Source organism: Nicotiana sylvestris, chromosome 2 (genome assembly GCF_000393655.2).
Source record: "Nicotiana sylvestris chromosome 2, ASM39365v2, whole genome shotgun sequence".
In the NCBI taxonomy this organism is placed as follows: Eukaryota; Viridiplantae; Streptophyta; class Magnoliopsida; order Solanales; family Solanaceae; genus Nicotiana; species Nicotiana sylvestris.
In genome coordinates, this window is record NC_091058.1 from 210569620 (window position 1) to 210586918 (window position 17299).

Sequence of the window (17299 nt, forward strand, 5' to 3'; positions counted from 1 at the left end):
TCCCACATGTTTTACACTTAGCCTTATTTTGTTCTCTTACTTGAGTAAAAAAATTCCAAACTAATGATGTTTCTAGGCGTTTAGGAGGTTGTCTATTAAAACTAGGGGTTTCTACAGGTGGGTCGGGCGGTACATCAGTTGGGTTATTAACAGGACTAGTAGGTGTATCATCTAAATCCGGTTGGGTTTCATCTTCATCCTCATTTTCCTCATCATTTTCAAAGATAGTTTAATTAGGATAAAGAGCATTCATAGTTTCATCATCTAAATTTTGACCTGGTGCAACATTATGGCAAAATTGACTATCGGAAAATTGAAAATAGGGGTTATCACTATCAAGAATAATAGGAGCAGCAGGACGTCTACCAGGTCTGGGTCGGGGAGCCGGGGGAAGGGTAGTAGGTTGGCCACTACTTTCACCAGTTTTAGCTTTACCCTTACCACCAAAAATATTTTTCAAAGAAAATGTCATATTAATTATAATTATACTAAATAAAACTAACAAAACTATAATATTAAAACTTAAGAGTTGGAACGCGTTTACCGAATTGCCGAACAACTTCTTGAAAATTGAAAATCGTTGAAGACTTGAATACTTCAATTCACCAACTTCACAATTTTTCACGAAATTTCAACAATAAAATAAGCAATTAGAGAGATTGAGAGAGATTGATGAATTGGTTAGTAAAAATGAAAGAATGAGGGGGTATTTATAGTTGAGAATTGGAAAAAAGTGTAATTATATAAAGTTTGGGGTTAAAATAAAGTTTGGGGGTCAAATGGCTATTTTTGAAAGTTCCAAACGGTAAAAATTGCAGCCCAACAGCTACTTTTTTAATTTTTGACCGTTGCTATTTTTTAATTTTTTTTTTTAAAAGTAGTCGTTAGGACCGGTAAGACCGGCCCATGCCCGCCAGCCGGTCCCGGGCTTAGCAGTCCCGGGCTCGTGGGCTATTTTATCATACCCGGCCCGCCCCGGGTTTTTTGCACCATTAAGGACCGGCCCACCAGGACCGGCCCGTCAGGCCCGTTTAGCCTGTTAGGACCTAGGGCCCGGTCCGTCCCGGTCCCAGCCCGGACCACCATACAGCACTATGTGTACGCAGACCTTACCCCTACCCCGAAGGAGTAGAGAGGTTATTTCCTAAAGACCCTCGGCTCAAGAAAATAAAAAGACAAAAGGAGACTATTAGTATTACCACAGAAATCATAGGAAAATAGGAACAACATGAAATCCAGATGAAAGATGCAAAGCAAAAGTGATAGCTAATAAATAGGTCCTGCACTGAAAAGTGAAATAGTAAGACACAACATTGCCACTAGCTATCTTAGACAAAAACCCTACCAGACTGGTCTCACAATAGTACGAATTAAGGAAAGACACAACTACCTCCTAACCTACAACCCTAATACTCGACCTCCACCTCTTCCTATCAAGTGTCATGTCCTCGAAAATCTGAAAGTTCCTCGTAATATATTATATTATTTTCAATGAGCTTCTAATTGTGTGTTGTTACACAGCTAAAGGAGCAAGAGTAGCAGCCTCTGTGCAGCTAAATTATCTATACATGTAGAGCTAGCTGCAACATCTACAGCTGCATCTAATTGCAATAGCATTTCCAGAGGCAACACTTCCAAACCAACACAAATAACAACATAATATACGCCAGACATACAGCAGTTCTCGGAACACTAGCTAAACATATCCATGGGCTTCCACTGCTTTGTACACTGCCAAATACTTTTTTTTACCTACTATATAGCATTGATTTTCCATGCTATATAGTAGGTAAAAGTTACAGTAAATAGCAACTAGTATGCTGGTAGAAAGCAGTATAAATTTGAAAAATAGGGAGTTAATTGGTGAAAGAGATTAGGAGAATGGCATTGTATTGCATTCATAACATTTTCATCACTGTACTCGCCTATATACAAGCATGTCACTTGCAGGTTATATTGTCACTTGAACTCATTAGCACACATCAAAGGCGTAGTGTTGTGGTGGTATTTTACATTCTCTGACTTAAAATCTTGGATTATCATTGAACAGGAAGAAGAAGAAAGGAGAAAGGAACAGGAAATATGAAAAAAGATGCCATAGCGAAAAAGAAGGAAAACATGGCTTCAACCCAAGTTGAACGCCCAAGTAGCCTACATTGGAGAGAGATTTCTGGGCAGCGTTCACAACTTTTCACATCATGAGTTAGCTTTTGCAGCCAAAGTTTGTGACAGAGTGCTATCGAAGCTTAGCATCACTAAAACTAGTGCTGCAGTTGAGCCGGGCTGTTATACAACAATCAAGGCATTGTCGATTTGGGAGGATGAAAGTGTGAGCTTCTTCTTTGTTGTTTCACAGAAGACGGAGCAAGAGTAGCAACAAAATTATCTACACATGTAGAACTAGCTGCAACTACAGCTGCATCTAATTGCAAATTCATCCACCTTCACTTGTTTTTCTTTCATCCCACGTGCATCAACTTGTTGCGCCTCACCACTGGCAGCAAGCGAGGTAGGTATAAAGACCGGAGAATTTGAATTTTCTGCATTACAGTTGAAGTTGCACCACCATCTACTCTTTCTTCACTGTTAAAACCACCAGCCTGCATCTCAATTAAAACTCGTGGTGCGTATGAATTCCACCAGCCTGCATCACAATTAAAACTCTATGCTGGGCTGATTGTGAAAGCTATATAAAAACTTGAAAAAGCTGAGATATAAGATATCTTGCAGAGGTTGTCCACCTTTTGTTTCACTTCTTGCTCATCAGTGGAGGAGGTAACATGTAGAGCTAAGTGCAACTACAGCTACACATTATAGTATCTCTCAGTGTTTGAAGGAGACAGGCTTACACTGCTTTGTACATTTCCAAGACTAACTTTTAGGAACGTTGATATTCGTATTGCCACTTCCTAAAGCATTATTCCCATGCCCTTGTAATACTTTTTTCAATAGCTTGCGCCATCAAAATCAACAATGGAGGCCTTAGAGATTCTTGACAGAGGAACAGAAGTGATAGCCATGTTCAGTCTGCAGAAGGTATTGAAAGCACAATGTATCAGCGAAGGAGGTGATAGCTTAGTGGCTCTTGCACATTTCGATTAAAAATTTTCAGTAGCGGTATAGTACTCAAATTTTTTCTTAGTGGGGTTCCTGCTGGACTGAAAGACTGCATCTTTACTCACATTAGGACTAGTACATTTTTCTGAAGTTTGCGATGGGATATCATGCATTGATGTATTAATAGGCACTGGAGGATTTTTAATAACACTTACCGTTGCAGAACCTATTGAAACATCTGGACCTGAATATCCCCCCATCATATGCATCAATGGGCTGATTCTTGGTGCGCGTGAATTCCACAAGCCTGCATAACAATTAAAACTCTATGCGTCGATGAGCTGATTGAGATGGTATTTCTTGAAAGTTACATAAAAACTTGAAAAAGCTGAGATATAAGATAACTTTCATATAATACAGAAGTTAACCACCTTTTGTTTCACTTCTTGCTATCCTCCAAATACACCTTGTAATCAATATCTGAGTGAATATTATCCCATCATTGCGGAGAGTCAGCAATCCCAAATATATTTCTGGACTTGAGAAGTAATGTATGATATGCAAACAATTCAAGCCATGCCAAAAAAGAAAAGAGAGTACACAAAAACAACAATTTGAAAGAACAAAGCTTGAAATACATAACTAGAGTGCCTGTTTCAAGCATACAAAATGAAGAAAAAGTGGGGAAATTAGACAAAAGTAGTATAGTAATAATTGATATCCATACAAATCCATCACTTATTCACCACAACAGAATAAAGGAAAAAGGAAGGAAATAGCACGAAGAATGCAATAGATATGAATGTTTAGGAACTTATTTCATGTTCATCTTTAGACTCATTCCGAACAAGGACCTGAATCATGTCTTCTCCCATCATATCTTCAACATATTGCTTAATCTCGCAAGCAGAATCTTCAAGTTGACGGAGCAAGAGTAGCAGCAAAATTATCTACACAGCTGCATCTAATTGCAAATTCATCCACCTGCACTTGTTTTTCTTTCATCCCATGTGCATCAACTTGTTGCGCCTCACCACTGGCCACAGAGGTAGGTATAAAGACCGGAGAATTTGAATTTTCTGCATGATAGTTGAAGTTGCACCACCATCTACTCTTTCTTCACTGTTATGTAAGGTGAATTCACATCTTGATCAAGGATACAGCAGCCTCAACTCCAAATGCGTCGATGGGCTGATTCTTGGTGCGTGTGAATTCCACCAGCCTGCATCACAACTAAAACTCTATGCGTCGATGAGCTGATTGTGACGGTATTTGTTGAAAGATATATAAAAAACTTGAAAAAGCTGAGATATAAGATAACTTTCATATAGTACAGAGGTTGCCCACCTTTTGCTTCCTACAGCACTATTCTCATCATTCTGCAAAAGAAAATTACAGTGGTCAAACTCTACCACATATAATGAAATGAAGGAGGCAATAAGTTCGTCTATACTCACATATTTTCCCAGGGTAAAAGTGCTCAAGACTTGATCAATTATAAACAAGGACCTGAATATCCCCCATCATATCTTCAACATCTTGCTTAATCTTCAGAGCAGATGATTCAAGTCGACGGCTCCTCACCAGTTCGATACTTTTTAAGGAACAAATATCCCCGAAACTAGGCGGAATCTCCTTAAGCTTACGACAGTACCGCAGTCGTAATTTCTCAAGCGCAGGAAAGGATTCCTCTCTAACCTCCCACTTAGCAAGATTCACTCGCTGCAATGTCAAACATTTGAGATTCTGGAAGGTGTCTTCCTCCCCCATGTTCCATTCTTCCCCCTCGATGATTGCATTTTTAAGGTACAGGTCTTCAAGGTTGGACAGTCTGCCTATTGTTGATAGTGAATCGGATGTCAGAGGAAACTCACACAAACTCAACATTTTCACGCCCGAAGGGAAGTGAAAATCCCAAAGCCGATTTGCCGCTACAGAGAGCACATTATCATTTGTATTTGAACTTTCAAAAGTTACTTTGAGAGATTCTAGTTCATTTAGGAAGTCCAATTTCGGGAACCAATATCGCCCTGTTGAACAATCCCATGATTCCTTGAGATCAAATCGAAGCTCTTGAAGATTGGGAAACCTTTTGAAAATATCCTCTGTGTCTTTTGAATAGGAAACTTCGAGTCCCCGTAATAATCTCAAGCTCACTAACTTTGAGTCCTCTGCTACTAGTATTGGTTCATTTGTATCCAAATCAAAGAAAGAACAATCATCTATGCCCAGCACTCGCAACTTTACAAGATTCCAAATTGTTGGTAATATTACCAAGGGTGGTCCATATTTCTTCACCCACAGAGTTTCTAGATTCCAGAGATTTGAAAAAGACGAAGGCAGAGATTTAACTTCTGTCCGAATGTATAAGTACCTCAAATGAACCAATGTGCATATTTTATTCAGCAAAGAATCATTCACTGTGATAAAAAAGGTATCCAATTGCAACACTCTAAGAAGCCTCAAGTGTCTTAAGTGGCATATATCATAAAGAAGACTATTGTCACGATCTATGTGGTCAGTTATCCTCAAAGAATAGAGGTGTTTACCAGAATGCCTTTTATTTTTTGAATCGAACAGGGAAAAATTGTTATACCCAAAGTGCCCCTGACCATATTCGATTCTCATTCGACGTGGCATTAGATCTGAAGAAGATGATGATGGAGCACTTGAACTTATCTCGACAAACAACTTTTCCTCTCTTGCTTTTATCAAACAAAAGTCATGCACAAGATCATGAATTTGGCAAGTCTGGATTTTACCTATCTCATTGAAAGAAATTACTAAGCTACTGGAAATTAAATTATCCAAATAAACATCCATCACTTCTTCCACACTGTTCATCTCTGTGTTTTCCGCAAATCCTTCGGCATGCCAGAATCTTTTCAAAACTTCTACTGGAATTGCTCTATCCTTCCGATAACTTGCAAAGTAAAGTAAGCATGACTTTAAGGGATCAGATAAATGGTCATAACTTAATGCTATAACCTTCATCACGTCCTCTTCTTTCTGGAAAATAAAGGAATTCAAATTATTTCTAACTTCAAGCCACACACTCCTTTTCTTTTCCTTCCCCGCAATGACTCCAGCAATCAAATCAACCACCAAAGGAAGCCGTTTACAGTTTTGGACTATCTCTTCTCCAACATCCACTAGTTCATCAGGGCAACTTTCTTTTCCAAAGACCTTTTTCTCTAATAACTCCCAACTTTCTTCCGGTCTTAGCAATCGAAGGTCAAGAGGATCACTGTGGCGTTGTGCATGCATAGCGACTTTCTTTTCTCGAGTCGTCAAAATAAGTCGACTTCCTTTCTCAACTTCAGGAAAAGGTCTTGTCAACTCATCCCATGCTGCAGTGTCCCACAAATCATCTAAGACTATAAGGTACCTCTTTCCAAATAGATATTTTCGTAGCTCATCAGCAACATCAATATTCTCACTGAATTTCAAAACTGAGCCAGTAACTTGATTAAATAGTTTTTTCAGCAACTCCATCACGTCATACTTTTGATCAACTGTACACCATGCACGGATGTCAAAATGACCAACAACTGACTTATCATTATACACTTTGTACGCCAAAGTAGTTTTACCGGAACCCGGCATACCAGTGATCGAAATGACATCTAGTGTTTTTGGTCCACTAGTGAGCTTCCTAATTATCAAGTATGTCTCCTCTTTAAAACCTACGATTATTTTTCCAGCTATCGATGACTTGCGCTCAAGTGGCTTGCTGGGAGAGTTCACAACAATGACGCCCATGTTCTTGGGAATCTTCTCAAATAAATTTGAGACCCCTTCTTTGATAAGATTGATCTTTTCTATGGCAACGGGAAGTGAGAAAATTAGATGTAAGAGACCATTGTCTCTTACAATAATTGAATCAATGACATCTTTTGTCTCGTATGCCACATCTAAAACACGTGCCCAGAGATCTTTATACAGTTCTTGCTGAACATTCCCGAAGAAAGATCTTATGAATTCCAGATCTTCTTTCACCATCCTGATTTCTTCCTCTATCAAAGCAACTAAATAAGCATTGGAATTGAGCAAATCATTTAAGTGTCTAAGTAGAAGATGCATGAACAGGGGTCCATCACTCATGGGAAAGCAGAGTTGAGATGAGTCCGGGGCTTTCAAGTAAACATCTTTGAGTTCTCTCTTCAGGAGTTCAATATTTTCGAGCAAGCCTAGAGTTGCACTATTTGTTACATAGGTACTCTCTCCATTCTTTGATTTCTCTTCCAAGTCGCGAGCAATAGCTGATACGTCCCTGGTAAGTGCTCCAACACGTGCTAGGAATTCAAACAACTTGCCAGTATGAATAAAGTCCCTAGCCACATCAGTGATAATGATTAATAGGAACTCTATCATGATATGAATATTTCGAGCCCCTGGAGTGCTTGCGGTAATAACATTTATCATGTGCTCCTGTAGATGAATAAGATATTCTCTAAGAATCTCCGGAGAGGTTTCTAGGAGCTGCTTAATAAAGTGTCCAACTTCTGCTGATGTGGAAGCGTTCAAATTTGTAAAACATATGTGCATAACCTCCAACTGAGTTGGAATAATCTCAAATAATAGATGTTCTAGAGAGTGTCCACCAATTTGATTAGGCCATAGGAAGCGTCCTACTCTCTCAGCCATTGGTTGAAACTGAGGTAAGACATATTCAACAATCTCATTCCCAATGCAACCATTCACTATCAACTCGTAGAAATCTCTTATGTTGCCACATACATTCTGAAGAATCTCATATTCTGTCATGAATGGAGAAAGTTGTTCACCATGATACTTGGAAAGATGGTGGAGATTCAGAAGTAGGAAGTCCAGCTCCAATATCAGCTTTTCAGTTAGATCCACGTCAACGGCTTTTTGAATTTCTTCATTCTTTAAGCTCTCTATGAAATCCAGAACATTGAGAGTGTCCTTGTGAAGGGTGGAAAATGGCACCTGCCAAAAGACCAAACATTATATCAAATTCTCACAAAGAAAGACAGTTAATTCTCTATATATTATTTTCTTCTGTCAAACATATAAACACAACCTCTTGAAAATAAGAACTAACAAGGATTGATAAGCTTTATAATGTTTAGTTGTTTTTTTCTTTATTCTTACAGCAAGAAGTTTATAATTCTATCAATAAGTTCCTATTCTTTTTTTATAAAATAGTGAATGCACATGTCTCTGGTAGCAAAAACTTGCTCATACTTGGTATTTATACCAAATCATACTAACTTATAATGGTTACGCGATTTAATAATGAAAGAATATATATTAAGTGAAAGAACTTTATGTGCAGACACATGACATGCATCTGTTGGTTTTGTATATAAAGTCACAATTAATTGGAAAGAAATAAAATAGAACAAACAAGAAATAAAATTTATCCGATTCATGATATTAAGAGAAAAAGTAGTATAGACGTCATGGATTTCAATTTCTTCAACCATAGGTACATTTGCCTCAATATTTTTAGCTTCAGATTCATTTACTGAAGTATGAAGTGAAGAAACAGAAGTAGAGGTGATTAAGTAAGGGTGGGAATAATCACAACATACGTCACAAATTTCAATGTCTTCAACCATAGGTTCCTTTGCTGAAGTGTGAGGAGCAAGTTTCTGCAAATAAACACCAATAGCATCAAGGAACAACCCAGAACGCCCGTGAAATCCCACAATAGCTACACCTTCTTCCATCACAAGTGAAAATGGGGTTCCGGCAGCTTCACACCCAAATGGTCCATAATTCTTTGCATTAGTTATAAAACATAGAGATTTTATAATCGAACGGTCGTAAAAACGTCCAAATGTCCCCTTGATGCCAGTTAAATATTCCAATGGAGTTGCCTCAATAACAACCTGAGATTATTGCAAATTACATATCGGTTAAATAAGCAGCAGAGTTGGGAATTTTGATAAGAATTCAGAAAAGCGCAAGCATGTCATATTAGGATTCAAAATCTCTTACCTAAATCAAATTTGGACCCTTAGTTGAATCCTCCCAATGCAAAGGAAGCAACAAACTTAAATATGAAGTAACAGGTTCATTCATATCTTCGACTTGAAAGATGCTTATATAACTATAGATTTTACACTATGTATACTAAAATTGCAAAAAGTTGCTACACTATCATATTAAGTTGACCTATAACATGATTTTTCATATCAAGAGTTTGATAAGGTAACTTGAAGGCTGTAAGATAAACGAATAAGCGCTATAACTAGTTTAATTGTCTTAATAATTAAATGTTTTACATAATTTAAGCTCATTTCTATGACATGACACAAAATAAACTTGAGAAGAACGTGACAATTATGAGAAATAAATATGTTGACCATAATCTTTTTGGACTTACCTTGTCTCTTCGACCTCCATCCCCACCAAACTTTGGTGAGTCGATGGTAGTACCTTGTTCAGTAATGGTTCTGAACATGATGGAGTCTATAACATCTCCATGAGCAATCAATATTTCTTTAATAGGACTTTTCAGCATGTAATTCCATTCTGATCCACCAGTGCCTCCCCATGGCTCCAACAATATTGAGTCTGCTTGATAGTAACTCACTTGATTTCCCTTCACATACATAACAAATCAATGGATCCATTATATGCTGTGAAAAAAATAGAATGAATATAGATACAGTCATGTAATAGAATAGAAAGCAAGTGCCACTACTGGCGATTTGCTTTGATTTTTTTTTCAATCCCTTTCTCTTGATATTTCTTATGATCATTCTATTTAAAGTTATTCATTCTATATAGAGGGAAAATGGATAAGTACCCCCTCCCCCCCCTCTCCCCTCTCCCCTCTCCCCCCCCCCCCCATATAGCCAGATTTCCAACTACACACTTTATTTTTACGGGGGTCCTATTACCCCCTCCCCCCGAACTATTTCAAAATAGAATTATTTGCACCCTAAAGGCTTATGTGGCAGAGCGTGTGTATTTCACTCTCCGTGAGAGAGTGAGAGGCAAAATTATAATTTTAATTTCTAGAAAAAATTTACTTTCTTAATTTTTTTTAAATTAAATATATAATTTCTTACGTTTTCCTTTTTTCTGTTCTTTTCCCTTGTCTTCTTCTTTTACTTCACTTTTTCGACATCATTCGTCGGCGACGTTGTCCGACTTTTCTTCTTTAATTTATCATGCTAATATGCTTCTTCTTTCTCTTTCTTTCACACGCAATAACACTCTCAAAAAGATTTATTCATATGCAGAATAAAATATACTCAGATCTGAAAAAATATCTATCATCAGAAAATCTTAATTTATTCTATTTCAAAATGGTTTAGGGGGAGATAATAGGAACCCCCAAAGATAAAGTGTGTAGTTGGAAATCCGACTATAGGTCAGGGGGTACTTATCAATTTTCCCTTCTATATAAGGTGTTAGAAGAGTAACATAAGTCATTAGTTTTTTTTTTCAATCCCTTTCTCTTAATATTTCTTATGATCATTCTATTTAAAGTTATTCATTCTATATAAGGTTTTAGAAGAGTAACACAAGTCATTAGCTTTAAGAAAGTGATCTGTGCTTGTGTGTAAGTATGAGGTGAAGTAAAGGAAGTAGAGGTGATTGAGCAAATGAGGAAATAATCACTTAAACCTAGCATTTAACCACGTCGTGTCTCTCCGTTTTCATCTTTATATTTCTTTGTTGCCCAGTGAATACTAAGATTCAAAGGTTAGAGGATCAATTTAGGGAGAGGAAAAGAGGCATAACGTCAAAAATTAACATATTGGAACCAAAAAGAAAGATCATAAAGGATCATTGACACATGGGCATCTAATCATATGACAGGTTGTTTAAAATTATTGCATAATGTGCGAAAAATATATAGATGTCCTGTTGCTTCGCCTGATGGAAGCAATGTTGTAGCCACCAACGAGGGTTCAACAAAGCTTGTAGGGAATTTGGTTTTGAAAAATATTCTTTATGTGTCCGGCTTAACGTGCAATTGATATCTATGTCGCGATTGATGGATCACTCAGATTGTTTTCCTATGCATTAAACTTTTATGTCTTATACATGACATCACCTCAAGGATGTTGTCTGGAGTGTGTGAACGAAGAGATGGACTCTACTGTTTTTTTAGAACAAGTCGAGGGTGTGTTCGCTGAAGATAGGTGGTGTTGACTCGTTGAATCTTTGGTACAAGCATTTGGGACAACCTTCTCTACAAGTGAACTAATCAATTTTTGCTGCAGATCTAAAAAAATTGGCGTTCTGTATAAGAGTTGTGATGTGTGTCATCGAACAAAACAATAGAAAGAAAAATTTTCTTTGAGTGATTTTAGAGTTTCTAGCATTTGTGAATTAATTTATTGTAAATTGTAATTTATGGGGACCTTATCGAATGACTTCGTCTTGAGGTGCATCGTATTTTTTATTATTGAAGATGATTATTCGCGTGCTGTGTAGATTTTTTTATTGATTGATAAGAAAGAAGTAGCCAAACTGTAAAGAAATGTTTTGCTATGATAGAGAGACAATTCAATAAGCGTGGAAAGAAAACATCATCACATATTAAATGTAGCACGGGCCTTGCATTTTCAAGGTAATTTACCTATAGCCTTTTGTTGGGGGGGGGGGGGGAATGTATTTGACGGCATGCCATTTGATTAATCGAGCTCCGTCCTTAACTTTGAATGGAAAAACCCCTTATGAGCTTTTATATGGTCGAGTGCCTATGTATGGGCATCTTCAAGTATTTGGATACGTGTGTTTATGCACATAATTTAGGGAGGACTGAAGTCGTAGGTGTATTTTTTTCATATTTGTTAGGACTAGGATTTACCATTTGTATATATATTCTTGTTACTCAACAGATAAAGGCAAGTTTTTTCTCTTCGTTTTTGACCGAAACTCGGTCTATATTTTGGCAACAACCATTAAATAAATTGTATATATCTTGTATGTCGGTTGTATAAACGACATACAATATATACAACTAACATAGTTTTATACAAGTTGTATATAAGTTGTATGTATATATAATTTTTTTACCGCATTCTGTACAATAAAAGGTTAAATTCAAATTGTATATATTTGTAGCTTTTGACTGAAACTACTATTAAGGGTTGTGTGCCTTTTCTTTTATATATGACTGTACAAATTGTATGACATACCGATAATTTGATTGCTTTCCCTTTCTCTCTTTCTCCTACAATTTCTTTTCCTCTTTCCATTGTTGTAAGTGTTCCTTCCCTTCCTTTCAGGTTCTCAAGATCTGATGTATAAACTATACATAAAACCTACTCAGGAGAAAGAATACAAAGAAACTGAAAAAGTCATTGCAGAAAACACGATTGCAGATATAAAAATTCAGTTAAATAAACTTTGTTTAGCTAACACCATGCTTGACTAACCTTTTTAATTGAGATATAATGGTTGCTCCTCTCTGTTTTTGTGTATGTATGAATTCTCCCCTATTTAGAGATAAAGAAGTTGAAAATTCGAAATAGGATAAAGGGCATTGATGTTAGGTAGAAATTGGTTGGACGCCAATTTTGAAATATATGGTCTTTAATTAAGAAAAGGCCCAAAATAGTCCAGTATCTTTGGACTTTTAACTCAAATTAGTCCTATTTCTTTTACATGGAACACTAATAGTCCACATTCTTTAATAAAGTAGTACACTTTTAGTCTCCTTGTTCGATTTGGAAAAAATAATTCCATAGGAAAATATTTTCCTAGAAAATGAGTGGTTATCATTTGTTTTTTATTGTTTGGTTGCTATGTGAAAAACTATTTTCGATTTTTTTTTTAGTGTTTGTTTAGAGAGTAAAAAATATTTTTTAGAAATTTTTTTATGCTACTTTTCTTACCCCTTCCCCTTCTCCCAAATCCCCATGTTTCTCGTGCCCCCCTTCCCCCTCCCTTCCCCTCCTCCCAACCCCGATTACCCAACGATTTCAAGACTCTATTTTCTTTAAGAATTTAATTATCCTTTTAAAAGTTTATACAAATCCAAAGGTACTAATGTGTTGCTTTACCTTTTCTCGCGAAAATAACGTTGAAATATGTGTTACATAATTAAAAAAAATACTCTTTTTGGTTGAAAAAGAAAGTACTCTTTCTACAACATGAAAAAAGTACTTATTTTGTTAAAATAAAATAAAATACCTTTTCTATATCATGAAAAGAAAATACTTTTTGCTACATCATTTTATTGAAATGAAAGAAAATATTTTTTCTATATCATAAAAAGAAGAAGAATTAACCAAATAGCCGCCTACCTAACTACTTAAACTAAAAATAGCCAGTGGAGGTATAATATATGTATAATTTATGTATTATATATGTATAATTATGTATAATAAAGGTAATATATATATATATATATATATATATATGGCCAGAAAATGTAAATAGTCAAGAAAAGTTTGAAGAAAAGGGCGTGGAAGGTTGAAGAAATATTTTGGAAAATGTTTTTCCTTTTCTTGATAGGGAAAACATTTTTCTCCTATTGGAGAAAAATATTTTTCAAAACATTTAAGCCAACCAAATATGAGAAAATTGAAAAATATTTTTCGAAAAATATTCTTTTTCATATCAAACATGGAGACTAAAAGAGTATCACTTTATTAAAAAATGTGGACTATTAATGCTCCATGTGAAAGAAATAGGACTAATTTGAGTTAAATTCCAAAGATATTGAACTATTTTGGGCCTTTTCTCGTCTTTAGTTTCTTTATGTTTATTAGAAGTGAGCACTATTGATATATTTACTCTTTTATAAGGCAGTGTTTGACTTGTCACCAAGTTCAAAAATGTAATAACTCGGCCGGTCGTTTTAAATATTACAACCTCATTCCCTCATTTACTGCTCAATTTGTGCTTTCCAGTTGTTATATGACTTGTCGTAGAAATCGATTCAGGTCCGGTGAGGTCTTGGAATGAATGGGAACACTTAGTCCAAAGTTTAAAACTTAAGTTGAAAAGGTTGGCTAGATGTCGACCTATGTGTAAATGACCCCGAAATAAAGTTTTGATGATTCCAATAGCTCCGTATGGTAATTTTGGACTTAGGAGCATGTCCGAAAAATTATTTGGAAACCCGTAGCTAAATTAGGCTTGAAAAGAAATTTAAGTTTGGAAGTTTGACCGGGGAGTTGACTTTTTGATAGTGGAGTCAGAATCCAGTTTTGACCATTTTCGTATGTAACGACCCGGCCGGTCGTTTCATGAGTTACCACTCTATTTCTCTCATTTCTGCTTCTTCATGTGTTGTTCAGTTGTATTATGTGGTATCGGGTTGGTTGGGTCGGGTTCGGAGTGATTTTGGAAAGGAATGAGGCACTTAGTCTCTTTTGAGTAAGCTTAAGTTGGAAAAGTCAACCGGAGGTTGACTTATGTGAAAAAGGTCTCGGATGTGAATTTCTGTGATTCGGATAGCTTCGTTAGGTGATTTGGGACTTGGGAGCGTGGTCGGAATGCATTTTGGAGGCCCGGGGTAGATTTAGGCTTGAATTGGCGAAATTGAAATTTTGGCGTTTTCCGGTTAGTAATGAAAATTTTGATATAGGGGTCGGAATGGAATTTTGAAAATTGGAGTAGGTCCGTTGTGTCATTTGGGATGTGTGTGAAAAATTTCAGGTCATTCAGATGAGGTTTGATAGACTTTTTGATCGTTCGCGGAATTTTAAAGTTTTGGAATCCTTAGGCTTGAATCCGAGGGTGTTTTGATGTTGTTTTGAGTGTCCGAAAGTTGGAACAAGTTTGAATAGTGGTATGTGACTTGTTGGCATGTTTTGTTGAGGTCCCAAGGGCCTCGAGATGGATTTGGATGGTTGACGGAGAGTTTGGGTTTTTGGAGTTGTGCTGCAGATTTTCTGCTTCTATCATTTCCATACCTGCAGATTGGGGACCACAGGTGCAATGTCATAGATGCGCAGAGGAGGTTGCAGAAGTGGTCCGGGGTCAGTAGGAGCTTGACCACAGGTGCGGAGCTTCTATCGCTCCTGCGGGGCCGCAAGTGCGAGTTTTAGCCGCAGATGCGGAGTTGGGCCCTTAAGTGATAACCGCAGGTGTGGTTACTTTGACCGCAGAAGTGGTCCACAAATGTGAGTAAAGAGGTCGCAGGTGCGACATCACTGGGTAGAACATATAAATAGATACCTTCGCGAATATTTGGCTTATTTCATCAATTTCTCATTCGTGTTGGAGTTTGTGGAAGCAATTTGAAGAGGGAATTCAAGGGAATTTTGTGGAGCTAAGGTTCTTCGAACTAAAACTCATTTCTATGGTGATATTTTACTAATTTGACATGGAGTTTATGGAAACTAGTGGTTAAAATTGGGGGTTTAGGGTTTGAAATTAGAGACTTTGATTTAGGAATTTAAGGGGTCGTTTGTGGTCGAATTTTGATGTATTTGGTATGGATGAACTCTTGAGAGTGTAAGGATTCTAGTTTTGTGATTTTTATTAGAATTCGAGATGTAGGCCTGGGGGTCGAGTTTGGCCAATTTCAGGATTTTTTAGTTAATTCGATTATTTTCGCTTGGGCTTTGTTCATTCAGCGTGTATTAATGGCATGAATCTGGTTTTGGTGAGATTCGAAGCATTTTTAGTCCGATTCGAGAGGCAAGGGCATCGCATGCTAGAGTTTGGACCGGATTGAGGTAAGCAATGATTGTAAATATTGTCCTAAGGGTATAAAACCCCGAATTTCACATCGTTGTGCTACTTGGAGGTGACACACACGTTAGATGACGAGCGTGGGGTCGTGCACCGTTGGGGGATTGTGACTTGATCCGTCCCGTATGACTATTAAGTTGTGTATTTGATTGAAAAACTGTTTGATATCATTGTGTTTTGAAAAGTATTTCCATGTTTTGGGCTGAATGCCATATCTAGGCCTTATGCCAACTATTTTGGACTCTTAGGGGCTTTTTACTAATATTCCTCCCTGTTTCGACTTATTATTTGTACTCAGTCATGCTATATTTTATCGATTTCATAACTCAGTCGTATTTACTCCGTTTTGATACTTTAAATGATATTTTGGGCTGAGTTTCCTGTTTTACTATTGCCCGAGTGGCTTGAGAGGTTTCTTACTGAATGAGGCTGAGGGCCTGTGGTGTAAGGATATTATGGGATCGGGCTGCATGCCGCAGCACGTTGTTACTGATTCTTGTTATTATGAGGTTGAGGGCCTATTTGATTATGCTACAAGCTGGCTTGTTATAGCGCTTGGGCTGTAGGAGCCCCTCCAGAGTCTAAACACTCCTAGTGAGCGCGGGTACCCAGTGTGAGAGATGTGATATTGCCCGAAGGGCTATTGTTGTTTTATGTTGTTGCTCGAGGGGCTGATTACGAGTGATTGTGAGGTAGCTCGAGGGGTTGGATCTGTTGATATTTTGCCGGAGGGGCGATTGTGGTACATGTTTTGCCCGAGGGGTTGTTTACCTTTCTATCCTTTTACCCACTATTTTCATCGCTCGTTTGGAACTACTGAAAGATGTTTTTAAAAAGGTTTTACTGAACTGAGTTGTTTTTACGAGTTTTATTGATTTACTATATTGTTCTGCACATATACGGTTTTGCTATAGTGCTATGACGTGAAATTACCCGTTTTCTTACTGCTCAACTGCTTTTACTTTTATTACTTACTAAGTTGGCGTACTCACATTACTCCCTGCACCTTGTGTGCAGATCCAGGAGTCTCGGGATGCGACAGTGAGTGTTTATCAGTCTTCCAGTAGGTCTCCGGAGTTGACTAGGTAGTTGCTTGGCGTTCGCAGCCCAGTGCTTCTCCTTCCTATCTTATTCATATTGTCTTAGTATTTTATTTTTGGACTATGTTGTCCTTTCTTGTTCCTAGACGAGCTGTAGTTGCTCATGACCGGTGACACCCCGATTGTCGAGCTTGTGTTGTATTTTTGCACTGCTTATTCTAACTTATATTATGTGATTTTAGTTAATTAATGGCTTGAAATGACTTATTATGAATTTCTGGTTGGTTTTGGGATTTGTGTCGGCTGACCTAGTTTCACGTTAGGCGCTAGTACGATCGTGCCAGTTTTAGAGTCGTGACAAGTTGGTATCATAACCTAGGTTACATAGGTCTCACGAGTCATGAGCAGGTTTAGTAGAGTCGCGGATCAGTACGGTGACGTCTGTACTTATCCTCGGGAGGCTGCAGAACCTTTAGGAAAAACTTCATATTCTTGAATTTCTGTTGTGCGAATTTGTTGATTCTAGTACTAAACTTCTGTTATTATATTCTCTCACA

At 37.3% G+C, this 17299-nt stretch overlaps 1 protein-coding gene across 7 annotated transcripts; it reads right to left on the bottom strand.

Annotated features, from left to right (window-relative positions):
• Positions 1-1873: 1873 nt before the first annotated feature.
• On the bottom strand, positions 1874-12538 carry LOC104242084 (putative late blight resistance protein homolog R1A-3). Of its 7 annotated transcripts, none has more exons than XM_070168451.1 (10): positions 12432-12538; positions 12192-12317; positions 9416-9634; positions 8619-8918; positions 4515-8010; positions 4405-4436; positions 3912-4290; positions 3489-3537; positions 3273-3364; positions 1874-3027 (listed from the first exon to the last, which is right to left on the bottom strand). In XM_070168451.1, exons 2-5 carry the CDS (start codon positions 12249-12251, stop codon positions 4549-4551), a joined length of 4041 nt encoding a protein of 1346 aa, XP_070024552.1. In that variant the 5' UTR covers positions 12252-12317; positions 12432-12538; the 3' UTR covers positions 1874-3027; positions 3273-3364; positions 3489-3537; positions 3912-4290; positions 4405-4436; positions 4515-4548. The 7 variants fall into 7 exon arrangements, with proteins under 7 accessions (XP_070024552.1, XP_070024550.1, XP_070024551.1 ...); XM_070168449.1 differs by having other exon boundaries at positions 1874-2644; positions 2742-3027; positions 3489-4290; XM_070168450.1 differs by having other exon boundaries at positions 3489-4290; positions 12192-12304.
• Between the last annotated feature and the right edge of the window lie 4761 nt (positions 12539-17299).

Excerpts from the sequence above, each read along its gene's own strand:
- LOC104242084 (XM_070168450.1), bottom strand. The coding sequence starts at position 12,251 with ATGGAAAGAGGAAAAGAAATTGTAGGAGAAAGAGAGAAAGGGAAAGCA. Across the intron at positions 9,635-12,191 it reads GGAAAGCAATCAAATTATCG|GGAAATCAAGTGAGTTACTA; the intron begins GTATGTCATACA and ends ATGTATGTGAAG. Across the intron at positions 8,919-9,415 it reads ATGGAGGTCGAAGAGACAAG|GTTGTTATTGAGGCAACTCC; the intron begins GTAAGTCCAAAA and ends CAATAATCTCAG.